We start from the raw sequence: 26921 nt of genomic DNA, 5'->3' as shown, positions 1-26921 counted from the left end.
GGACACTGACTAAGGCCGGGTCGCAGGGCTTAGCCAGCAGAACATAGAGTTGATTTCTACCCTGTCTGCCCCCTTGGTGGGGTGTCCTTGTACAGAGCACAACTTTATATGACAGCTCTGGTCCTACCATTAGAAAATGGATGGAAATTGGCTGCAGACTAAGATGAATGAATTAGTTTGGAAGAGAGGGGTAATGATGGAAAAATACAGGTCAAGTCATTCGAAATGGTAGAATTAGAAGCCCTGTATGTGGATACAAACAGCTAAAATTATCTGAAAGGTTTTACATAATCCTATCATCGAATTTATTTATGGCGATCTATTTTTAAATTTCTATGTCATATTAGACAGTCTGTTTGCACAATGCCTTGTATGTAGTAGGAACTCAGTAAATACTTCTTGAATGAACCAGTACAGTATTTTAATTAGCTAGTCCTCATGTACTGGTGCAAAAGAACAGTGTCATCTTACAGCTGAAGTCATAGAGGAGAAATATCCCACTCAGGATTGTATGACATTCGAGGGGTCCAGGATGAACACTCCAAGGATTCATCTGAATTCTTCAAAGGTTTCATCAGCATTAACATTCTTTATTTAATACTTCACCTTGTTATTGCCTTGTCTGTGAGCTTAGGGATCCCAAATATTCTAACCACACCGCTCCTCCCTGACACACATATTAGGGACAAGGACAGATTTCAGAGGTTCTTACATGAGGCACCTTTTTCTGGAAGGCTTTGAGAAGAGGCACTGAGAAATGAGTTCTCAACCATCTTGGGGGCCCAAATATCTGATACTTAATATATATCTTTTTATTCTTAAGGCCAGTAGAGCTGTTGTATAATCTGAATTTTCTTTTCTATCATCACTTGGGTATTTAGTTAATGAAAGTTCTTGGGAATTCCCTGGCGGTCCAGTGGTTAGAACTCGGTACTTCCACTGCAGAAGGCCCGGGTTTGATCCCTGGTCAGGGAAATAAGATCCCATAAGCCACGTGGCACAGCCAAAAATGAGAGGGGGGGGGCGGGGAGAGAGAGAGAGAGAGAGAGAGAGAGAGAGAGAGAGAGAGAGAAAGTTCTTGAAATACAAATTCTATCAGTTCTTACCCATGACCTATAAAGTATAGGAAAGTGCTTGTTCTAAGGAGAATTGATCATGTATTTGTTCTCCTTTCCCCCTTCCTCCCATTCAGTGTTAGCTGAACCCAGCAGAAGCTTCTGCATTTGTTCCTTGGTGTGGGTTGGGTGTGAGAGAATGTTTGGGACCAGAAGGTTCTGTGTCGGTTGGAGCTGGACAGTTGGAGTGAGCAGCTGAGGGGCAGCTGAAAGGCTGGGTTGGCCTGGAGCCCTGGCAAGCCGAGGCCAGGGCTGAGGCAAGTGCCATGGCAGCAGCCAGACCTGCGAAGAAGCAAAGCAGGGGCCAGAGAGTGGCAACAACTAAGGAGAAAAACAACTTCTGAGAAAATAGCTTCTTTTTAAAATTAAATTTAATTTTTTTATACAGCAGGTTCTTATTAGTTATCTATTTTATACATATTAGTGTATATATGTCAATCCCAATCTCCCAATTCATCCCACTACCATCACCCCACCCCTGCTGCTTTCCCCCCTTGGTAGCCACACAGTAGTTCTCTACAACTGTGTCTTTATTTATGGCTTGCAAACTGATTCATCTGTACCATTTTTCTAGATTCCACATATATGCATTAATATACGATATTTGTTTTCTGAGAAAATAGCTTCTTAAATGGAAAAGAAATTCAGGGAACAGGAGGCTCCAGAATGAAATGGGAAGCCACTAGAATGGAAAAGGAAGTGAAACCAAGGGAAAAATGAGATAGTTAACCCCAAGCTAAAGCAGTCTTTGCTTTTTTCCCTTTTTGAAGAATCAGTGTGGATTCTAAGGTGAATTTGTTAGCTGAACTGAGTAAAATCTCTCTATTTTTTTAAAGCAATACGACAGTAGCCTAAATAGAGAATTCTGGGAATACCCGGAAAAGACATAAGCTCTAAAAGGTGACAATTCCAGGAAAATCTGGAATAATAAAAAGGAAAACATTTGGGGTCCCATCATCTGCTGAAATACAACCCTTTGATGTACTTAAAAGATCCCAATGCATATACTCTGCATATTACATGACAGCTACAGATACATGGGCCCTGTATGATGTACCACAGGAAGTTGCCAAACCAGATGTAACCCTCAGAGGCTGAGAACTTGGGCTGCCTGCCACCTGACTTTAAAAAAACGGAATTAGTCATTGATCCCTGAGGATCAAGGAGGGTTGAGGACGAGAGGCAAGCTGCTCTAACCCAATTTAGGCCTTTGCAACTGAAACTGCGATCAAATTTCAAAGATTTGTAAATTGCCCAGCTTCACAGACCTGCAATCAGTCTACAAGATGACATGTTTACAGGCCCAATGATGACATTTTCAAGGATTGGCCTCTGCCACACGAATTAGTTGTTTCTCTGTGTGGCACTGTAGACACTACACTTTCATTAAAGCCACAGAGTTTATTTACTCCAGTTTCTCACTAATAATCTGCCACAGACAGTGGTATTCAAGTTAAATTCTTATGCCTTTCATTAGTTAATCAGCCATTCACAGAACGTATGTTCCATGAGGCCTGAGACTCCAGTGCCTGGCACATAGCAGGCACTCAGTACATGTGCATATTGGCTAAATGAATTTCTGTAATACCTACCACAAGCCAGACTATACAGGCAATAGTGCCCAATGACCTTTTGAAAATTAGCAAGTACAGAGATGGCCCAGACCTGTGCTTGTAAGCAAGTCAAGCTCACATAATACAGAATGATTCTAGGGAAGGTAATCTGGAATGTATTTCTGTAAAATAGACCCTGGGCTTCATGTTAATAGAGGAAATACAATTCTGACAGTGACCTTGTGTGATAATGCTGAACAACATAAGTTGGATAAAACTTTAGAGTCTAATGGACACAGGAAAGCCTGCATATAAATATTGCATTAATGAAGGAGAGGAGGGAGAAAGGGGAGGACTGGAAACACCCAGGCTGCCTCCCTCCCCGCAGCAGCTGGGCTGGGCTTCCAGGGCCAACAGGCAGCTGTGATGGTGACATCTAGGAACTCAGAGATGTCCAGTGTGACAGAGTAAGCTCTAATCCTCTCGTTTCTTCTGCCTCTTCCCCAGCCGGCCAGTCCTCAGAATTAACTCCATCTCTCAACCCCTCAATGCTCCTTGGCTCTGCCGCACAATGCACACCGGCTACTCTGTGCTGAAATTTATCTGTTTCCACACAGCTTATCTGTCTGGCTAGCCTGGACACCGCTTAGGGACACAATGTGAATTCTACCTCCTTCGCTTGGTATCAGGGTGATCTTAAGTTATTTAACTTCTTAGCCTCCGTTTTATAAAAACAGGTAAGTACCTGTTTCCCAGTGCTGACGTGTGAGTTAAAGGAGATATGAGTGTGTGAAAGCACAACGGCGCAGGGCATGCCATGTGCTGTGTCTCTTCCTCTAGGTTTTCTCCAGGGACTACTCCCCATGTCCTGCATAATCATAGCTACCATTTATGGAGTGCTTACTATGAACTGGGCACTTCACATGTATTATCTCTAATTCCTCATAACTTCAGCAGCAGGCGTTCCCATTTCGCTGAAGTTCAGATAAGTTCTATTTCTTGACACGGTCACAGTTCATAAATGGCAGAGGCATGATTCAAACCCAAGTCCTTCTCCATATACAGCTGTGCTCTTTCCAGTACATCACCCTATCTGCACACAGTAGGCACTCAGTCGATGCCTGATGGAAATTATAAGGTATCATCTACACTAAACTATGTTCCATAGTGAACCTTGGGAACAAATGAATAAAAACAAAGTTTACAATGAATCAGAAATGAATAAAGTCCCTTATAAATTGTGAAAGGCTGGATCTTTTTGCTCAGGCTTTGATGATGTGGCTTAAATGCTGAATAGGGCCAAATGAAACACATAGGGAGCTGTCACACATTTCATGGAAATGTCAGTGAAGCCCATGGATAGGATTCATTCTTTGGCAATTGTTGTCAGATGGCAATAGCTGAGGCACAAAGGGAAAATTTAAAAAGCTCCTCACCTTGGAAACAAACTCACCCAAGGTAGATCCAGTGATACACAGAATTTTCGAACTGGGAGGTCATTTAGGGGTTATATAGTTGAATTCTCTTATTTTACAGATGAGAAAATTGAGGCTTGGAGAGAGTAAAATGATTTGCCAAAGGAAAATCTAAAACTAATTACAAACTTCAAATCTTTATAACATAATGTCACTAGTCATTAGGGAAATGCAAATTAAGACCACAGATATCACTACATACCTATAAGAACAGCTAAAATAAAAAGTAGTGACAACACCAAATGCTAGCAAGGATGCAGAGAAACTAGATCACTCATCCATTGTTTGCAGGAACACAGAATGCTAAAAGCATTCTGGAAAATAGTTTGGCCATTTCTTTAAAAACTAAGTATATAGTTATCCAGGAATTATACTTCTGATAATTTACTCCAGAGAAACGACAACTTATGTCTACATAAAAATCTGTACACATTGCTCATAGCAGCTTTATTTGTAATAGCTAGAAATGGAAAACAACCAAAATGTCCCTCCATAAAACAATGGTACCCCCATGCTATGGAATATTACTCAGCAATAAAAGAGAATAAACTATTTACACATGCAACAATTTGGATGAATCTCAAGGTCATTAGGCTGGTTGAAAAAAAGCCAATTTCAAAAGGTCACATACTACATAATTCCATTTCTATAACACTCTCAAAATGACAAAATTTTGAGAGATGGAAAACAGATTAGTAGTTGCCAAGGTTAGGGATGGTTGCGGAGAAAAGGCTGGGTGTGATTATAAAGGGATAGCATGTGAGAGATGATAGACCTGTGTCCTGATTGCAGTGGTGGTCACACAAATCTACACATGTGATAAAATGACATAGGACTCATGCAGCTCAATATTGAAAAAAAAAAACCAATCAAAAAATGGACAGAAGACCTAAATAGACATCTCTCCAAAGAAGACATACAGGTGGCCAGGAGGCACATGAAAATCTGCTCAACAGCACTAATTATTAGAGAAATGCAAATCAAAACTACAATAAGGTATCACCTCACACTGGTTAGAATGGGCGTCATCAGAAAATCTACAAACAACAAATGCTGGAGAGGGTGTGGAGAAAAGGGAACCCTCTTGTACTGTTGGTGGGAATGTAAATTGATACAGCCACTATGGAGAACAGTATGGAGGTTCCTTAAAAAACTACAAATAGAACTACCATATGACCCAGCAATCCCACTACTGGGCATATACCCTGAGAAAACCATAATTCAAAAAGACACATGCACCCTAATGTTCACTGCAGCACTATTTACAATAGCCGGGTCATGGAAGCAAGCTAAATGCCCACTGACAGCCAAATGGTTAAAGAAGATGTGGTACATATATACAATGGAATATGACTCAGCCATAAAAAGGAACAAAATTGGGTCATTTGTAAAGACGTGGATGAACCTAGAGACCGCCATACAGAGTGAAGTCAGAAAGAGAAAAACAAATATCGTATATTAACGCGTATATGTGGAATTTAGAAAAATGGTACAGACGAACCGGTTTGCAGGGCAGAAATAGAGACACAGATGTAGAGAACTAACGTATGGACACCAAGGGGGGAAGCAGCGGCGGGGTGGGGGTGGTGGTGGGATGAATTGGGAGATTGGGATTGACATATATACACTAATATGTATAAAATAGGTAACTAATAAAAACCTGCCATATAAAAAGTAAATAAAATAGGGCTTCCCTGGTGGCGCAGTGGTTGAGAATCCGCCTGCTGATGCAGGGGACACGAGTTCGTGCCCCGGTCCGGGAAGATCCCACATGCCGCGGAGCGGCTGGGCCCGTGAGCCATGGCCGCTGAGCCTGCGTGTCCGGAGCTTGTGCTCCACAACGGGAGAGGCCACAGCAGTGAGAGGCCCGCGTACAAAAAAAAAAAAAAAAAAAGTAAATAAAATAAAATTTAAAAGCATATCTATATATATATTAGTGGACTAAAAAAAATTGCATAGAACTATAGGCACATATTGTATGAGTGTCAGTTTCTTGGTTTTGATATTGTACCATAATTATGTAAACTGTAACCATGGAAGAAACTTGGTGAAGGGTACCTGGGACCTCTCTGCACTATCTTTGCACTTTCCTGTGAATCTCTAATTATTTACAAATAAAATATTTCTTTTAACTGAAGGACAATGCAGTAACTCATTTCTTTTATGATACTTGTAATTATCTGGCTTATATGAGACTAGTTCCACGTAGAGATTGGCCAAATAATAGAACAGTCTGATAGCTCTAGCTTGTTAAAGTGATCTGTGCCTGTTATCACAGCTACCCCCAAACTCCTTTTTAGAAAAATCCCATTTCATTTGCAACCAGATTGTAAGCTAAGATATTTAAGGGGACCCATTAACAATGGAATAATCTGAAAAGGCTGTCTTATTAGAGTTTGGTAATTTCATATTGTAATATTAAAATAATTTGTTTGGGGAGTGTTGGGAGCATTTCCACTGTTTTAAAACCCTGTAGAAGAAAAAGCGTAAGGTATTTGGTGCTGGGATCCTGCTACCATCTTTTACAATTTGAAGGTGTCCCCATCTAAGGTAAGGTAAGCATCAGCGACCTATGTGACCAAAAATGCTCGTCACTTGGTGGTGAGCAGCTCAAGATGATTTGGATGTTAAGCCTCTTTTTGCAGAGGCAGGAGGGCTACCTCTTAAGACTGATTATACCTCAGCCATTCGGATTGTCGGGTTATCAAGCTGGTTCCCTTGCAGCGGCTGTTTTCTACTTGTTCACAGCTGTACCTTGAGTCTGGTACATCATCTGTTTTCTGGGGCTCTTAGTGACCTAAGGGGTGTGACTAATGCTTTCCGTTATGACTGTACTGGTCAACCTAATGATTGAACTTCAGTTAACTGCATAGTTCCTTAGGGGCAGTTCCTCATGGAATTGATCCACATGTGTGGTTAGGTGTGATGCAGCTCACCTCCTTGTAGGGGAGAGAGACAGGTAAGAATACAATAGAAGTTCATCGCGATCAGTCCTACAACAGGACTACGTGCAAGGACAAAGGTGGGATCCAAGAGGGCAAAGGTAATTCTTCTGCGATGAAGGGCAGGGGGGGCAAGGGGAGCACTGAGGACCAAGGCTCACGGTGTCAGAGAAAGAGGCTTGAGCTACTTTTTCTTCTGCTAGTTGCAGAAGAGGATAAGATACAGAAAGGTGGGAGTGAGTGGAAGAGCTCCAGCTAACATCCAACCCTTAATGAAGCAGCATCTGCCCCCGAAGCGTGCTAGGGCACCGCATATGTCTGTGTTGTTCACTGAGGTATCTCTAGCACCCAGAACAGTAGCTGGCACATAGTAGTGTCCAAAAAATAGATGTTGAATGAACAAATAAAAAGAATACATTAAACACATCCTCTGTTTACTTTATCCCTAACGACTTTTTTGATCAGCTCAGAATGCTACACGGTGACATACCAGAAGCCAAGGAAGGAGATTTCAACAAAGAAAGTATATTCTGTGATGTTGGGTTTGGATGGGGCCAAACTCATCCAGGTGTTCCCAGGGCCCAGTCTGGGGCCCAGTACAAGTGGACAGAGCATCTTCATTGGATAAATGACATCAAATAGTTTTTTTTTTCTAGAGTTAACTAGAATGTTGTGATGGCTGTTTCTGTCCTCTTATATTTTGTTGGTTTAGAGCCCAAACTGCAGAGATTTTAATAAACCCTGGAAACACTTAGGAAACATCTCAGCTCCTTTTTCCTTAAAATATTTCTCCACTGCCACTAACGTGGCAAATAAAATTGGGCTATGCAAAGTCTTTTTCGTTCCTCTTTTTCTAGTATGTTGGAGCTTGAAGGGACCTTAGATGAACCTCATCATTTCACAGATTAGGATCTTGTGAACCGTGAAGTCCCACAGCTTGCTCAGGGTCACCTGACTGGCTAGTGGCAGAACCCCGGGAGAATCTAATTCCTCATCCAGTGTTCTCTCCACTATCCCCTGCTCTCTCTCAAAAATTCAAAACAACAGATGTTTATGGGGTACCTATTAGATACAAGACAGTAGGCTGGTTTCTACTGGAGAGACAGAGGTTGAAAAAAGGTCCCTATCTTGAACCATTTTATAATCAAGTAGAAAGAAACATATGTATGTGGAAAATTCTAGAAAATACATGCAAAAAATAAGTGACATGAAAAATCCATGCGGGAATGAACTTCAACCTGAAGGACTGGAGAAGACTCTGGGGCGAATGTGATATCTTAAGTGTGCCCACACTGCTCCATAGGGAGAGTGGTGGTGGGTGTGTGGATATGGAGGCAGGGACGTCAAATCCTTCACTGGTCCCGGGGACCATTTCCCGCACAGCTGGTGGGTTGCAACGCTGCTCACTGCTTACTGTGTGCTCACAGGAGAGGCCAGGAACCATGACGATGCCCAGGCCAACCACAGGTTTTCTGAGCAGAGAAGAAAGAACCAGGCTCAGTATTTCAGGCACATACTTACTCCCTTATCTTTTCTTAATCTAGTGTTCATAAACGAGGGCTTTCGAGCCGATAGTCTTAGTTTGAAATTCTAGTCAATACAACTTGATATTGTAAAACCACCTCCAGAAATGCCCAGGATATTAAGTGATACAGGACTGCAGAGAATAGTCAGTAGAATTAATGTGCTAATGAGGTAGTAACACAGCTTTGCTCAGGGTTAACACTTTTAGGAGCCAACCAATTAACTGCCCTTTCTAAAACCTCCCAGGCATATTCTGTGTTCAGAGCTTGGTAAAGCTCCTGGCCTATGTAAATCTCAGCTCTCCTATGCTTTTTGTTGTTTTTTGCAGGACTTGGGAGTGGGAGAGGAATTGAAAATGAATGACCTAAAGCTAGATGAGTGATAAATCCCAGGTTGAGTTACCTTGTTGTTTTACCAAATATTGGCTATATATCAGCATAATCATGTACTTGTTTAGCATCATAGCGGTCCTTCCTGGATTCACACAGCCTTTCTCCCACCCCAATTTGGGTCAGGGCAGAGGTCATGCTCTCGGGGCTGCAAGTATTCTGACTGCTATTCTGCCACCAACCTTACTCTCTAATTAACATCCCTCTACCATGCAGAGTCCTTGCCAAAATAAAAAGAATGAAAGCATCTCTGGATCCTAACGTCTAACATTTGAGTCAGCCACAGATGACTTTGTGGGAGGGTCCTTTGGAAATAGTACAGCACATACACACCCCCATTACTCTCTTTACTCTGAAAGCCCTTCCCTGGTCTCCAAAATATCCGTTCTCTTCATGAGGTATTTTCTTTTTTAAGATGTTTCACAAAGTCAAAGTCGGGAAATATAATGTCGTAAAACACTTTACATTTGTGGCGCTATATACTGCTCCTCCATTCTCTTTCCGGGAAGCCTTTCCCTCAAGGGAGGATAACTGTTTTTCTCCTTTCTAAATCATTAATTCAACAAACATGTGCTGAGCGTAACCCTGTGCATGCCATGTAAGTGCTAGGTGCTGAAGAGGATATATGAGGAACAACTCTTGTTGGAACATCAAAGTTAATCATATCACTTCTCTATTTTGTTTATCTGTTAGAAGAGTTTGCCAATTGTATATTCCCTTTTCTAAAATATCAGGAGAAAAAGAGATAATTTATGAGTATTCTAAGTGTCTTCCTCTACTATGTATTCTCCCATCCATCCACCCATCCATCCACTCACCCCAACATTTCCAACATTCTGTTGTCTCCTTTGGACCAAGTGCTGTGCTAGGCACTAAGGAGGTACACCTGTCTGCTGCCCTCAGGGAAGTCTCAGTCCAGAGGGACATGCTTGTATGATCAGACCATGAGCCAGAATGTTATTGTTAGACTGGAAGCATGTACTCAATGCAAAAGGAACCAAGCCCATGGTTTCTAGCAGCTGAGGTTCATTGTGAGTTAATTCATGGAACAGGTTTCTGTTTTTGATAGCTGCTTTAATTCCCTTTGGGTATATTTTCAAGGAAATTTAAAAACAGCAAAACCTAGAATCCAATTTGATATGTATAATCTTTTAATCCTTTGGGGACATATTTGGTCCTTCTGTTTCTCCACCTCCCTCCTTTGCTTTGAGGCTCCCGACCTTCTCGAAGTCAGGTCGCTGGTCTGTTCCCTTTGCTTAATGCATCGTGTGCTTTCTCTTCCCATCCACATCCCCTCTCATGACAGGAGACATTTCAGGACCCCAGAGAGCCCTGGCTGGCAGAACAAATTGACATGTGGGAGTGTGAGATGCCGTCTTTCAGAAAAAAAGCAAGAGGAAGAGGTAAAAATGGCAGGCTGAGAGAGGAGAAAAAGGAAAAGAGAAAAAAGAAAGAGGACAAGGCAGAGAAGAAAAAAGAAAAAAACAGCAACACCAGCCCTAATCAGATCTCTCCAGACCTGCTGTTGAACAATTTCTGTAACTGAGAGTCAGGTTTAGAAAAAACCTGGCTGGAACGGTCTTTCCCAACACGGGGGCGAGGTGGGAGCAGAATTACAGGAATACCAGAAGACTTGACTCACTGAGTCGCATCTTAAACGGAGATTTTGTTTCAAAATTATGAACTGGGGGTGTGCGGTGGGGAGAAAACCTTCCCAGCATCCATCATGTGTTGCTTTCGAAAATTATTATTTTGGAGCACAAGCTGTTTCCTGTCTTTAAAGCCTATTATCTATTTCCCTTCCAGGTGGAGCCTGGGCTGCCTGCTAATTTAATCCCCTGGGTTTCCCCCTCTGCCTTCAAGATCTCACAGAGATTCAGGCTTCCTAAAGAGGGCACCTTTGTGTCTTCCTCCCCTGAAGGCTCCCATCTACCCTGGCAGCCAAGGAGATGCTATTTTGGGTAACAGCAGCTGAGTGGGAAGGATTGTTAATTGTTTGTCAAACCCTTCCAGTCTAGTTAGATCTCATGGAAGAAAAAAAAAAAAGAACAAAGCCATACCCTTTCCTTCGTTCTATTTTACTCTCCCAAAGCGGGGGGAGGGGTGGGTGCGGGTAGGGCCGGAGGCGGGGGGGGGGGAGGGGGGTGATAACTGGCTTCCTTTCATCCTCAAGCACAAACACACAAACTAATGTTTTAAAAAAAACTAATTCTTCTAGCCAACTGGAAACACATAAACATAATATTGGCCCAAGAACCAAAGTAGTTTTAAAATCATTTACAAGCCTCAAAACAAACAAACAAAAAAACCCAAACAAACAAACAAGCAAAAAAACCCCAAACAAACATAAATCCCATCACAACAAAAGAGACATCAGGGGTTCTGCCATCCAGTGGGACCACAGCATTCATTCAAACCACTGCGGCCAAAATGACTAAGCAGATCCCCCGCCCCCGGTCAGCACCCACTGACACACAGGAAAACAATTCTACCCAGGCACACTAATCAGAACACCCACGGTGACACGCACTTACTCCATCACAGCGTGGACAAATTCAAAATCAAACAGAAAATGACCCACACTGAGAAAGGACTCCTCAGGACTCTGACCTCAGGCAGGGTCCCCCACGTGACTCTGAAACTTCCTAAGCATTGCATCAGCCTACTAGGAAAGGGGACGAAAAGACTGGGAACCAAAATGTTACGCTTCTTAAAAGGGCAATGCCACAAAAACATTTTATAACTATTTTTTCTTCCTTGACCAATTCTCCTAAGGAATGATGTCTAGACTTACTTGACTTTTAAAGAACACTTGTTTTTTTCACAATGATCTTTTGGGTAATTTCCGGGAATGCCAAAAGGAATTATCTCAGTAAGAAAGGAGCTGCACTCAGAGAAAATTATAAGTGATAATGGTTCAGGGGATGGATATGAGAGTGCTGCCTATTTTACAATCATTTTTCCTCAAAAGAGCTCAGACTGCCTTATAAACATAAATCTGCTAATCCACACACTAGCTCCTGGTTAGACAGCAGATCTGAAACTTCCTTTTACACTGGAGGAGGTGTCTGTATAAATACTTACTCAGAATTTGCTTCGTCAAAATGAGCATGAGGGCTTCCCTGGTGGCACAGTGGTTGAGAGTCCGCCTGCCGATGCAGGGGACACGGGTTCGTGCCCCGGTCCGGGAAGATCCCACATGCCGCGGAGCGGCTGGGCCCGTGAGCCATGGCCGCTGAGCCTGCGCGTCTACAGCCTGTGCTCCGCAACGGGAGAAGCCACAACAGTGAGAGGCCCGCGTACCTCAAAAAAAAAAAAAAGAGCATGAGATGGGTTAGTGATTTGGGGTTTTCAAACTGAATGAGCATTCATGTTGAAATTTAGATCAGCTGTGTTGATCTAAAATGGACTTGACTGATGAATTAGAATTTGTTCCATTAGCTACAGCAATTAGAAGGGGAGTGGGGAGATGAGGCAAGACTTTCTTATTGGCTGAAAGAGATATAGCTTGCCCCTAAATGAGGTGCTGATAGCCAGTAGGGTTTTCAATACATCATAACCAGTAATGTTTAGTTAGAACAGAGTAGGCAAGCAACTACTCTCTCAGTAATAGTATCACCTATTTGTAAATAGCATGGCAACAAAAGCAAACCGTCTATCACAAACAAAACCCCCTTATTTGATGTGAAAAACAGCTTTTATAGGGAAATGGTAGAGCTTAGGGTCATGAATAATTATGAGCCAGGGTAAGATAAAATGCATTTGAGGTGATAGTTTGGTTGTTGCCACTAGAATAATTGGTCAAGTACTCTTTTCTCCCCCTTCTAGTTGGCTGTGTTCGAACATGTTAGCCTCAAATTTTGGGAACCTATTAATTGGTTTATCAAATAGTTATTGATCCCTTGATATGTACATAGCGATACTCAGGGTTCTGCGTGTAGTGGAAACAAGATGCAAAAAAGTATAATGGAGCATCTCTCAGCACTTTATATTGTTATTGGGAAATAAATACGTCCACATCAAAGTTAAATAACTAACATGTGAGTAAATAAAATACAAAACAAAAACATAAGGGTATCATAAGATAACAAGTGGTATTGTGGTTTTAAGTAACAAATGAATGTCAGGTTATGAGAGTGTGTGTGCCCAAGTGAACACATTGTAAATACCAGTGGCCATGGAAATTGGAGGAAATTGTGGTACAGCGTTTGGGCAGGAGGGGAGAGTGCATTCTGTTGAGGAAGCAGCAGATGAGACGTATACTTTTGATTAGACCTGCCCAGCTGAGGAAGAGGTGGGGGCATTTATGTTGCTCAGGGTAGTAGAAAGGTTTGAAAGACTTGCCTAGATTCATTGAATCATAGAATTCTGTACCTGAAATGATCCTAAAACAATCAGCTAGGCCACTGGTTCTGAAACGTGGCTGCACATTGTAATCACCTACAGAGCTTTAAAACACCCATTGCCTGGGTCTCACCCCAGAGATTCTGATTTGAGTCATCTGGGGTGAGGTCTGGGAGACTCGATAGTTAAGGCTCCCCAGGTGATTCTAATATGCAGCCATCTTCTGAGGACCACTGATTTAGTCCAACTGCCCAATTTTACAAAACAAGGACCACCTGCAAATCTGCCCATGCACAGCTGGTAAGAAGCCAGGCTCTGTTCCCCCATTCCAGGCTGTTTGTCTTTAACAATGTATGTAGTACTCTGAAGACCAGGCCAGAGGGTTGGATTTTTGCCATAAAGGTCATGGGGAACCACTGAAGGTTTTTGTACAGGAAAATGGCACACTGAAAACAAATGGTCCTGCAATTCCAGGTGGACTTCAGAATTGAAAAGAATCAATGCACCCTAAGAACGCCTGAGAATGAGGCTGTCCAAGTGAGTAGGCTTTCTCTCCGACATTTGTGTGCATGTTTGTATTTTGGAGTTTAAAATAATATTGTGATAACTTATGTGTTATCACATTCAGATACATAGAATTGGGCTTCTCTAACTTTGTGGCTACTTCTCAGTTCTAGAAAGAACTTTCTTCTGGCCAATTAGCTCTGTTTTTTTACATTTTTTCTTTGATTTTCTCCTCACCTCTACAACCATCTAAGTGTTTCATGTTTCACTTCCCTTTCACTTTATCTTTCCTTTGCTCTCCCTCTTCACCAATCAAGGACATTTGTTAATTACTCACAATATGCTCATACATATTTATATGTCCACACCTCCCTATCCCTTTATTATCCCTAGGGCAGTGTTGTCCAATAGAAATATAATTAGAGCCACATATGTAAAAAGAAACAGGTTAAATTAATTTTAATAATTTTATTTAACCCAATATATTCAAAATTTTATCATTTCAACATGTAACCATTCTTAAAAACATTAATGAGATATTTTACATTCTCTTTTTGATACTAAGTCTTTGAAATCTGCTATGTGTTTTACAGCTACAGCATCAGTTTGGATGCTAACCATTCAAACCTCAAAAATATGACACAATCAAGTGGGGTTTCAGTAAAAGGATTTTATGTTGTTTCAGTTTTTAGATTTGAATGAAATAAAATGTAAAATTCAGTTCAACCGTTGCACTAGCCACATTGGCCTAGGGGCTACAGTATTGAACAGTGCAGGTCTAGGGTCTTCTACAGTGGTGTTTTTTCATTCTGTGGCTTGAGAGGGTACCATGCTCATTTTAATGAGTTTGAATGCTCTACTTATTGAGGGAATTTGTTTTTCTTCGGAGTATTAAAGGAGATGAGGTATGACAAAGATGATCATAAAAACATCCTAAGTTTCTCTGAACCAACATACAAAATTTAGAACAAGACAGAGGGTGGGGCTGTAACAGTTTTGGAAGGGAAACGGGGAGGAGAAAAAAAAAGACAGGCAGGTTTTGGTGCCCACCCCTGGTTGAACGCTGTGTTTTTTTTTAATTTATTTTATTTTTTTATTTTTGGCTGCTTTCGTTGCTGCGCGCAGGCTTTCTCTAGTTGCGGTGAGCGGGGGCTTCTGTGCCGGCTTCTCACTATGGTGGCTTCTCTTGTTGTGGAGCACGGGCTCTAGGTGCACGGGCTTCAGTAGTCATGGCACGTGGGCTCAGGAGTTGTGGCTCGCGGGCTTAGTTGCTCCACAGCATGTGGGATCTTCCCAGACCAGGGCTCGAACCTGTGTCCCTTGCACTGGTAGGTGGATTCTTAACCACTGCACCACAAGGGAAGCCCTGAATGCTCTTTGACGATAAAGAAATTCTATAGTTGTCAAGCTGCCAAGAGAAAATAAAATGTAAAATATGCCAGAATAACGAGAGAGAAAAAGTTGAAAAGTGGATTTGCCTGTTCTCAGAAGAGCAAGAGGAGTATTATTTACAAAAAAGTGCTTATAATATATTTCTGTGGAGCCTTCCTCCTGAAGAACTCAGGATGCCATACAAATGATTATTCACTTACATAAGCAACTTTGACCAAAAAGAATTTCCAAATGTCCTAACATTGAAAGGTAGGACATAACGTTATTTCACTCACCCACTTCTCACCCATGGTTACTTCTCACAGAGCTATTGTTTGCATTATCCATAGTGGGTTTGCATTGTTCTTACACAGACTAGACTCCATTTAAGGCAATATAAGCTCTGTAATCATCTGATAGTAATACCTAGTCTTCAATTCATCATGCAAACGAGAAAGTCAACAGCAGTGGGCAGACAGGCGCTGTGTTAAAAGAAATCCTCGGGCCAGAGCCTAGACAGTGCCTGAGTGGGGACAGCTGTGGCCAGCACTCAGCGCGCTAATCTGCTCGTGCCCCAGTGGAGAAGATGGGGGGTGGAAGGGCAAGACAGACTTGATAGACATCCTCTGGCCAGTTCTTCCAGAGCAGTTGCTTCCTCTGTCCTTCTGATACCCTCAGTGTGTCTCATCGTGCTACCAACTTTTTTTTTAACGGAGAGAATCCTAAAGATTGATGACAGCAATTTCTAACTCTGCTTTCTAAAGCTTAGAAGAGTACGTTCCATACTTCCCCTTTTTTTTCTGATAGGTGGAGGTGAAGCTTGCTAATCATGAGAGCCCAGGTCCTCCAGAGATGAGTTCTCAAGGTTCTGTTTTGTTCTTAGGATTAGAGGAACTCCTGATAATAAGAGCAATCAGGCTCAATTTCAAGTCAGCAAACATTTATTGACCATCTATTACTTGGTACAGGAGAAAAAGCATTCAGAATCCAACAAGTGCTAACAGTACACCTACTCCATGCTTAGTACTGAGCTAGGCACTGGTATAATAATAACAACCACGATAAATAAATGTTTTAATGGCTGTAGGAACTGTACTAAACACTGTAGGTTTTCTTTTTTTTTTTTTTTTTTTTTTTGCGGTACACGGGCCTCTCACTGCTGTGGCCTCTCCCGTGGCGGAGCACAGGCTCCAGACGCGCAGGCTCAGCGGCCATGGCTCACGGGTCCAGCCGCTCCACGGCATGTGGGATCTTCCCGGACCGGGGCACGAACCCGTGTCCCCCTGCATCGGCAGGCGGACTCTCAACCACTGCGCCACCAGGGAAGCCCTGTAGGTATTCTTATAATTCCCATTTTACACAATAGGTGACTGGGGCACAGAAAGATGAAATAACTTGCCCGTGTTACAAAACATAATTTTCTTATTTCACCTAGATGTGAAATAACTTTCCAAAGGTCACACAACAGGTAAGAAGAGGAACAAGGTAATCTAGCCCCAGAAGCCCACACTCGAGCTTTAGAGTTAAATAGGTTCGGAGTTGAAGCCCACCCTCTCCACCTACAGCTGTAAATTACTTAAACTTTCAGAGTCCTAGTTTCGTCACCTGTAGATGGAGATAATGACATGGACATTCAGAACTTTATAAGGATGATACATAATGCCTCTATGTGATTAGCTCAGTGCCTGGTAGGCAATATCATTATTAGGAATTCATTAGTTCAAGTGCATAATCACTCAGTATGCACCTGGTATGGCCATCCCAAGTGTTAAAACCTTGAAATTCTTCCATGCCAGTTGGCAGAATCTCTTGAGTGCCCCCCTTCCAGGCCACGCAGCCCCTCCTGTAGGAGCCTGCCCATAACCCCCAGCACTGTAAGGGCCTCCAGGACTCTGTCCTGATGGTCAGTGCCTGTATCCTACAGTTGTTAAATATTTTCACTATCTCCTGGCTACAAATATGAGATGGGCTCCTGCCTCTGATGAGAGCACAGTTTCAGAGGGGCCCTGGGCATGACAGGAGAAAGTAATGAAGACAGTGATGAAGGAGTCTGCTTCCACTGTGGAGGATGGAGCAATGTCCAGCTCAGGTGGGTCTGGAAGGCTTCCCCCGAGGCTTGCTCTATCAGTGACCTGTTTGGGTGGGTGAAGGCATCCCATATCATCACTAAAGTTCCTTTTGTCTCTAGGCTTTTTCATTCTTGCTACCTCTACCTGGTTCAGACCTTTATTACTCTTTGCCTAAACTCCCGCAAGAGCTTTATAATTAAGTGGTCCCCTTTATAATTAAGTGGTAATTAAGTGTACTGACCATTCTAGAATGCATTCTGAGGTTCTCTTACTCAACAACTTTTAGTAGCTCCCCGTAGGTAGCCCCATCTCCTCACTGAGGCATCCACAACCCACTACCATGTAACCCCAGCTTCTATTTCCAGTCTTTTCCACTTACTATAGGTGCCTGGCATCTCTGCCAAATGAGGTGTTCCCTACAATGGACTCTGTTGCTCCTGCTGGTTGGAACTTGTGGAGCCCACCTCAGGGTTTTTCAACACCCACCTCAAATACAACTACTTTCTCCCATCTATGTTCCTTCCTTCCCCAGCCTCTTTTTCCACCCCAAGTCATGTGAGGAGTGATGTGTTCTAATAGCTGGTATCCATTGCTAGTTTATTATATGTCAGGCTGTTCTAAGAGCTTTGAATGTGTTACCTTGTTTTCTGCTCACAAAAACTCTAAGAGGTAGACACTATTATTATCATCTCTATTTTCAGATAAAAAAGTCCAAGACAAGTGAAGTAATTTTCCAAAGGTCACACAGCAAGTAAAAAGTAGAGCTGGGATTCCAGCTCAGGAAGCTTGTCTTCAGAGCCTGAGCTCTTAATGTTTTATAGTGACGGCCAGCTCTCAAAGAAAGAGAAAACAGAAGAAAAAATTTCTCATGTTATTACTCAAAACACATGGCTTGCCTTTGTAATTACTTGTGTTGTTATTTTATCTCCTTCTTTACGCGAGCTGAAAATTCCTAGAGGGGAGAAATTCTGGGTCTCATGAACTGGTGTCTGTTGTCATTAAGTTGTGGGAATAGATAATTACTGAGCCATCACATCCTTTGGGGGCCTCCTGATTATGAATTAGCCATAATCAAGCCCACCTTTCACTAATAGTTTTCCTAACTAAATACACTACTTGGCCAAACCCTGATACAAGATCAGGCCAGTGTTCCACGTGGACTCCAAGAAAACTGTGTTTAGTTTTTTTTTTTTTTTCTTTTTTTTCGATACGCGGGCTTCTCACTGGTGCGGTCTCTCCCGTTGCGGAGCACAGGCTCCGGACGCGCAGGCTCAACGGCCATGGCTTGCGGCCCCCGCCGCTCCGTGGCACGTGGGGCCCTCCCGGACCAGGGCACGAACCCGTGTCCCCTGCATCAGCAGGCGGACTCCCAACCACTGCGCCACCAGGGAAGCCCCTGGGTTTAGTTTTATAACTCAGATTGTGGCTGAGAGTTGTCATTTATCAGAAGATGCTGCATAATAGAGCAGATGTGTATGTGATTTCTCCTTTTTAGAGTTGGATAAATTAAAGCATCCTAAGGTTATTTACCAGAGTCATCAGGCAGGTTTGTGGTGGAGCTTAGGTTGGACTAACTCAAACTGACTCTCCAGGAACCCAGTCTAGGACCCTGGACAACCCTGTGCTGTAAGGATCAGTAAATAGACTAAGTTGTTGAATGATCAGAAAATTCCGCAACACTCTTCCCCTATATTTTTACCTTGACACAAAATAAAATTATGACATCATGATGGGAATACAGGACTTCTCTATTTGTATTTTTAGAACTTGTTAGATTTTTCCAAGGATGGACTGGTCAGTCCTCGTGCTGAAGAAAAATCATTGTGGAGAACGTGTACCACCTTTCATTGTAACTGATGTGACAACTGTGTTGGTTCTAGAATCTAGAGAACAAAGTGATAGATGCTAGCTTTAGTGGAGAACCAAAAACTTTGTACGTAGACACAAAGCCTTGATAAGCAGTCAGAAACTTTGGAACTGTTAGAACTCCCTTTTTCTTTCTTCGGTGTTAAAATTGACAGGTGCTAACGAGTGTATGTGACTCTAGAAAGCAAGGGATTTATCCAAAATTAATATCTGCTAAATATCTTGTAGTAACACTACTTGTTATCCAACGGTATCCTGTGCCACGTTTTGCCATCATCTCCATTTCTATCAGGTTGCCCCGGAGCTTACGGGTGTGTGACGCCTTGAAAACGGTAGCGGGGGAGGGAGGAGTGTTGATCAGGGAAGGATCAGGACTTTATTGCAGAGCAAAGTCCACCACCATACTCGGGTGAAAGTTCGAATGGTTTAGTTCGCTTTGGTTCCGGCAAGTAGCGCACAGGCCAGCAAGTTTAAGTACAAACAACACCGTGGCCATCCAGCCCCCCGCCGCTCGGAGCACTAGCCCCGACCCGCCGGTCAGCGGTAGCGCGCGTCGCCCCCTTTAAGAGCCTGCTCCGCGGGACCAACGTTCGAATGGCCCTGGCGCCCCTCCTCGGTCTCCGATTGGTCGTGCGAGGCGCACGAGGGCGCGCCGATGGGCCCCGGAACGGTTGGCGGCCTTTCGCTATTGGCTGTCGGGAGGCCTTTATAAGGCGCCCAGAGGCCGGACTGCCCTCAGTTAGCGACCCGACCCCAACCTGGCTGCTAAGCTGAGGTGGGGAGGGCGCAAGAGCCAGCGAGCGCGTCGCCGGAGCCGTTTCTATTTGGAGTCTTCAGAAATCCAGGTTCCACCCCCGGGGCGGACTCGTTGACGCCTATCGTTCCCGTCTCAGTTTCGGAAGGTGGGTCGGGGCTCACTCCCTCACCTCCGCGCCAGCCCTGGGAAGGCGAGGCAGGATGGAGTTCAAATTGGAGGCTCACCGCATCGTCAGCATCTCCCTGGGCAAGATCTACAACTCGCGGGTCCAGCGCGGCGGCATCAAGCTGCACAAGAACCTCCTGGTCTCGTTGGTGCTCCGCAGCGCCCGCCAGGTCTACCTGAGCGACCCGTGCCCCGGCCTCTACCTGACCGGTCACCCGGGGGCCCCGGCGCTACCGCAGCAGCCTGGGGATTCGGTGGCCGGGCCACCCGCGGGCTGGGGGGAGCCACCTCCGCCGGCCGCCTGTGCCGCCTGGCCGGAGCCCGAGCCCCAGCTGGAGCTCCCTGCCGTCCCAGAAGTGCCACGGGCGGGTGACGCGGAGCCCGCGGCCTCGGTGACGGGCGCCGGGGACACTCTTCAGAGCGGAGAGGCGGAGGCGGCGGAAGCTGCCTGGCGCCGCGTGGAGGAACCGCGAGAGACGGCGGTTGGAGGAGCCGGGGTTCCCGCCGGAGGCTCAGACGTCTTCCCCCAGGGGCCTGGGGCAGCGCGCCGCCCCTGCGGCTGGCCCCCGGGGGACGAGGACAAAATGAGCGCATCTCCCCGCGTTGACGGCTGCCGCGCGCCGCGCCCCGCCGGGCCCGAGTCCCCCGTGCCGCCCCCCGTCTGCCCCAGGAAGCGCGGCGCGGAGGGGGTGGGCGGCGGCCCCGCGGACTGCCCGGCGCCCGGCTCGACCCCGCTCAAGAAACCCCGCCGGAACTCTGAAGAACAGCCGGGCGGGGCGGCGGCGACGGCCGCGCAGGAGGAGGAGGAGATGGAGACCGGTAACGTGGCTAACCTCATTAGCATCTTCGGTTCCAGCTTCTCGGGACTCTTACGGAAAAGCCCCGGGGGCGGCCGGGAGGAAGCGGAGGGAGAGGAGAGCGGTCCGGAAGCCGCCGAGCCCGGGCAGAACTGCTGCGATAAGCCGGTGCTGAGAGACATCAACCCTTGGAGCACTGCCATCGTGGCCTTCTGAGCCCTCAGGTCCCCGAGCGGGAAGGAGATTGAGCAGCGGGCGTCCCGACGTGAGGGCTGGGCCTCTCCGGCGCAGTCGGCGCCGAGCGCGAGGAGGAGACCGGGTGCCGCCCCTGCCCTCGGGCTTGGCGGCCGGCTGTGCGGAGCCTCTCGGGTCTCCTCTTGGGACTGGGCAGTGCGAGGCGTGTCGGAGGAGCACGATCGTGGACTTTTGTGTTTGTGTCTGTCAGTTTGTCTCGTTGAATTAAGACTGTTTTGTCTGTCTGGAGTGCATCGCCCCTTCCCCTGGGCTTGGGAGGTTGGGGGCAGACGGGGACTTTCCGCCGCCGGCAGCGCCGACAAGGAAGCGGCGAGAAAGGCCGGGGCCGGGGAGTTCCCCGTTCGCTGTCGGGGGAGGAAGGGACTTTACACAGGCCCCTCGCGTGAAGCTAGAACCGCACCGGGGCCAGGAGCGGCGTTTCCTCACAGGATTTCCTCAGACTAGAGGGATTTCGTCTGGACTAGGGGCTTGTGGTATTTCTCTCCCTCCCCACCTTTCTCTCTCCCTGAAGAAACGTTTATACCCTGTGATCACTCTGGGAAAGGGGAGCGTTAGCGGCCCTTGTCTTCCCCACAGGGAAAAAGCTTGATGAACTTCACGGCAGAGTTCAAGCTTGGAAATACGGAGTTTATAGAGAAAAGATTTATTTTTTAAAAGCTCTAGATCAGACCTACTACACAGTGCTTTTAAAAACTGTTTAAGGGGGCTTCCCTGGTGGCACAGTGGTTGAGAGTCCGCCTGCCGATGCAGGGGGCACGAGTTCGTGCCCCGGTCTGGGAGGATCCCACGTGCCGCGGAGCGGCTGAGCCCGTGAGCCATGGCCGCTGAGCCTGCGCGTCCGGAGCCTGTGCTCCGCAACGGGAGAGGCCACAGCAGTGAGAGGCCCGCGTACAGAAAAAAAAAAAAAACTGTTTAAGGAAACAAAGTTTACAGACAGCAGCCCTAAGTGGAGAGACCTTATGGGTTTGTAGATAGTGACTCCAGTCTTTGTTGTATAAAGGTTGGGGGAGCTGACAAGGTTTTTGTACAGTATTTTCTCCTTCGTTTTGATTTTTGTATAAAAATGTAAGTTTACGTGTCTAACACGTATTAAATATTTTGAAGCAACTTCACCGCCTCCTTGTCTGTAATCACCTGTCTGGGTTGGGAGGGAGGAAAGTGGGAGGAGGGGAACTATGGTCCGCGTGGAAAATTGAAGGTGTGGTTCTTAATATCAGTTGTTCACAGACTGGGGACATTGTTTGCTGGCTTCACTAAGTATCTAGAGAGACACGTTTACGCGTTCTCCACATCAAGAGGAGTGCCCTTAGATGCTAATATCAGTGGTATGCCAGTTTCTTGAAACCTGCCACTGCAATTGCCTTTTCTAAAGTCTAGGCAATTTGATTTTTTTACAGCCCAGTCTTACAGTGTCTAATATTAAATAACTTAAGTGCCAACTTCTGAAGCCCTTCTCATCCATGGAAGTGTTTTTCACTAAAATTTTTAGTTTCCTGTTAGGTAACATGGGTCATCTTTCAACTTTGTTACTGAAAAAAACCTGACATATGAAGGAAGCTGATGAGACTGACATGCCCAGCTGGATCAGGTCTACCTCTGCATTCCAGTGGATGTCAGGATGGAATTTTCAGTGCTTTTAAAAAAATTTTTTTTTAATTATATCTGTAGAAAGTAAATGCATCAGTGAAAGGAAGTGGCTTGTGTCAAACTAGATAAGGACAGTAGGCCAAGGAGGGCGAGACAAATTTATTTAGCAAAACCTCTTGATTGGCTTTTGTCACCCAAATGGTGACATCAGTGTTTGGGCCATGGTAAACACTTTGATGACAGCCAACTCATCTATTGATTTTTCTTTTAATACAATTACTGCATTCAAGAGCTTTTTGTCTAAGGCAAAATGTTCAGTATTTGAAAGGCATTTCAATAGTCTATTTCAGAAGCAAATCAGAGAATGGTGTCTTAAAACACGGTTGATAGCACTTTAAAAGATGGAATTGTTCTAAAACATCTTATGAATAAATTGGGTGTTTATGAGATGGGAGAAATTGAGGAAACATTAGACAAAGCTTTAAGAAAGGGTAATTTCCTTTGGGCAGAAGGAGCATATGAATGGTGCCTTGCCCTCCCTAAAGTCCTGATGTCATAGCCAAGTAGGCCCGTGTTTTGATATTTTTGCAAATTTATTAGTGATTCATTAAGCCTAAGGAACTTTCTACTTTATGCTTCATCACCATAAATAATATATTCATAGAATTAAACATTCCCTAATCAGGGTCTTGTTAAAATTAGTTTGTTTTTCTTTCAGAGATTAGTTAAGTTCTGTTATAGCCACAAGAGATCTGTTGAGTGCTGGCTGCTTAAACTGAAGTTGTCCAGGGCCTTAATGCTGCAAACATTTCCTGTTGCTAGAAAGTAATGATTATGCTTGAACAGCTGTCTCAGTGCATTTTTACATTTGAAAGAGGGTAACATTCGGTGTGTTTAAGTTGATGTGTTTTGGTTGAGATGAAAATCCCCATTGATCCTTGTTTTCACATTTAGATGAACCATGGGACCATGTGTCTGCTTAATTTAGAGAAGGTAAATGGACATTTTTGATAGGGAAATACAGCTTTGAAGGAAATCAGTAAAGATCATTATCTGTTTTTTTGTTTTTTGTTTTTTTGTGGTTTTTTTTTTTTTTTTTGCGGTACGCAGGCCTCTCACTGTTATGGCCTCTCCCGTCGCGGAGCACAGGCTCCGGACACGCAGGCTCAGCGGCCATGGCTCACGGGCCCAGCCGCTCTGCGGCATGTGGGAGCCTCCCGGATTGGGGCACGAACCCGTGTCCCCTGCATCGGCAGGCGGACTCTCAACCACTGCGCCACCAGGGAAGCCCCATTATCTGTTTTATTGTAGAAGCAGTATGTGTCATGCTTAGAGCTGGGACCTGGAGCCAGACTTCCTGGGTTCGTATCTTGGCTCTGCCCCTTATTAGCTGAGGGACCCTGGACAACTTAACTTCATCTCTCTGTGCCTCAGTTTTTTCGGATATGAAATTGAGATAATTGTGCCTACCTCACAGAGTTGTGAAAATTAATGTTAATGCCCCTAAAGTTTTTAGAAAAGTACCTCATACATAGTATAGTAAGCATTACAATTGTTAGTTGTTAATGTAGAAGTTCTATGTATAACTCAGGTCTATTATGGTCAAAGAACTGTGTATATTTGTAAGAAAGGAGGGGAAAGGAGAGTCTGTCTTTAAATTAATCCTATCTGTGAATTCTGGGTTCTTGTATTCTTGTTTTTCTCTGGACACTTGGCAGTCCACAAAGCTTAGAATAGTTTTGCTGTTCTCTATGTCTCACACCAACCCTGTGACTTTCCTGATTGTCTCAAACAACTCTATTTTCAGGGAGGAGTAAGCTGGAGTGAAAACACTCAAGGAACAAAGATCTTGTTGACACACAAATGCTTTCTGTGGATGAGTAAAGAAAAAAATAGCCCACAGAGTTATTTTTAGCCTGAATTACTTGAGCATTGAATGTTTCTTAAGCCCGTTAATTGATAGGTCCTGGAAAAGAGCCTTCCTGGTGCCAGGATGGGGTTATCAGATTCAGTGTGACTAGAAACGAACCATAGTTTTAGTACCTAACCACTTCTTGACAACTCTGGGAGGGAGTTTTTTGATCAATTTAACCTTAGGTCTGGTCCGGGAAGAAATTTTTTTCCAGATGTTTAAAGTGCTTTTTGACAAGTACTACAGGAAGATCACATCAATAGTGAATAAAGGTGGTAAGTCTTAGTACAATACTTCTCAACTGTGTCTCTTTAAGCCTGTCTTCCTTCTCAGAAACCACTGATTGTATTTGGGGAAAGGAGCTAATGATAGAAAGCTGGAAAGCTTGAACTGCCCCTTCAGAGTGACTGGCTTTGCTTTAAGGCACCTACCGGAGGAATAATAACTCTTGCGTTCCTACCATTCACCACTGATTAGATTTTGGGATGAGAAGTGGAAGGGAACGGGCCATCTAACAACTTTGGTAGAATGCATCTCAGAATAAAGATAGAGTAAATATCGGGAACAGACTTCATGATGACAAAACTCTATTTTATCACTGGATTGGTCTGAGCCTCTTCAACTTGCTAGGCATAACAACTCAGCTTAGAGCCTGTGAGATGAGGTCGAAAGGCTAATACCCACTGTGACATGCAGTCTGATGGACGTTTACTTCCTTATACTTTTTTAAAGTAGAGTTAGTTCAGTTCACTGAATAACCAAAGAACTTCTGATCTCTTGCCCTAAATATTTTATTCTTGTCCTATTTGTGAATTTTTTATTCTCCTAGTCTTGCTTTTATCCCAGCAGTTCCTGAAAGAAGACGAGAATGAAAAGAAACACTGATCTAACCCTCCCGTGACTATGAAAGAAGCCTTTCCGATTAGGTACAGAACTCTGGTGGGGAGTGAGGTCTGCTTCCCAGGATTCCTGGCACTCTTTCCAGTAATGAGCAGTTTGTCTCTCAGCCTTTGAACCATTGTTCACATTTAAAATTCTACCCAGTGGAAAGCCTTGGGAGGAAAAATAGAGTAGAAGCAGAGTTGATGTTAGGAATCATTGTGATCTTAACTCACGGCCTTAGGAGTTTTTCAGTAACAATTCTTGAGGGTACACTAGAGAAGAGAAAATGTAAGAACAAAAAGTGTAAAAGGATACGCACATCTAGCAGAATGCTCCCTTCATGATCCAAGCACGGTTTTCCCCAATGCCTACCACCATCCCCTGCCCCAAGTGGGAATGAGGGTTTTAAAAATAAAATCTCTGTCTAGCTGTTGCTCTCTCCCAGAGGAATATAGCCCGATTGGGATGTTGCTGGACTGTATCCTGGGGTTTATCTCAGACCTTTGGAATTCTACAAGCAGGGAGGGAGAAGCCTCCAGGGACTGGATTCCTGACAGGGCCTCTCCCTCTCCCCACTCTGCTGATCAGCACCAGTCTCCACTGCTGGGTGCTGCCCGCGTCGGGGCAGGTGAGAAGGAGTCTTGGCTGTCAGCTTTGGGGAGCTGCAGAAAGAAGGGCTGGTCCCGGTCATCACCACCGAGCCTCTACAGTAGCAATTCTCTTAGGAGACTGGTATAAAATAGGCCTGTTGATATTTGTTGGTAGATCTACTTATTTTATATAATCAAGTTTTCTGGGACCTGGTCACACGAAGTCTCTGTGTGATAAGCCACATCCCTAACTTACAGGATGAAGGTGAGATGCAGCGTCCCCTTTTCGCCCCTTCTAGGCACCAAGTCAGCCCTGATTCCAGCCCTCTGCTTTCTCCCTGGGCTTTCAGGACTGGGCTTCTGTCAGGCTGCTCCAGCCCAATCATTCCCCTAGATGCCAAGGCAAGACTCCTTTCAGTGTTTCTAGAACTTAGAGCTGTGCCAAAGCTATGTGCTTCCACCTGGTTGTTCTTCAACTCATTTGACCTCTCAAGTCTTGGGGCAGGGCAGCTGCTGGCAACTTGCTTTCTCTGAGGGAAAAGAAAACCATTCTGTTCCCTCTGCTCAAAGCACTGAAGTTGTCTCTGAGGGCAGGATTTCCTTAGGCTACTCCCCACACTTGATGCCTTTCCTGAATCCAGGACACCACCCATTAAGAGTCTTTCTTCAAATTGATCCACAAGTGCATGGCTCTTTCCTTCTAGCCAGTCACAGCATCATCCTGCCCTTTGTGGCACAGATACTTTCTTCACTGCTGTAGTTGTTTTGTCTTTCTGTCTCTGCTGGGTCTTTCTAAGATTCCCCTCCCTCCATCCTCTTCCGAG

The 26921-nt window shown here is 44.6% G+C and overlaps 2 protein-coding genes across 2 annotated transcripts in view; both read left to right on the top strand.

Annotated features, from left to right (window-relative positions):
• Positions 1 to 19926, top strand: part of LOC309799306 (major histocompatibility complex class I-related gene protein) — a gene marked incomplete at both ends in the record, with an annotated part of 36586 nt that extends 16660 nt beyond the window's left edge. Inside the window, 1 exon segment of the mRNA XM_082612261.1 lies at positions 19653 to 19926. Within this exon segment, the coding sequence (XP_082468387.1) occupies positions 19653 to 19926 (274 nt within the window).
• On the top strand, positions 19877 to 22233 carry IER5 (immediate early response 5). The gene has a single exon (XM_082613241.1). The coding sequence runs from the start codon at positions 20110 to 20112 to the stop codon at positions 21085 to 21087; it is 978 nt and encodes a 325-aa protein (XP_082469367.1). The 5' UTR covers positions 19877 to 20109; the 3' UTR covers positions 21088 to 22233.
• The last annotated feature ends 4688 nt before the right edge of the window (positions 22234 to 26921 follow it).

The sequence above is a fragment of the Mesoplodon mirus genome (genome assembly GCF_964341445.2).
Source record: "Mesoplodon mirus genome assembly, chromosome: 3".
Taxonomy (NCBI): domain Eukaryota; kingdom Metazoa; phylum Chordata; class Mammalia; order Artiodactyla; family Ziphiidae; genus Mesoplodon; species Mesoplodon mirus.
Note: the sequence above shows the minus strand (reverse complement) of the source record. Positions and strands in the feature narration are given on the sequence as shown.

What these genes read in the sequence shown, in the direction of transcription:
- IER5 (XM_082613241.1), top strand. Translation starts at nt 20,110, where the DNA reads ATGGAGTTCAAATTGGAGGCTCACCGCATCGTCAGCATCTCCCTGGGC.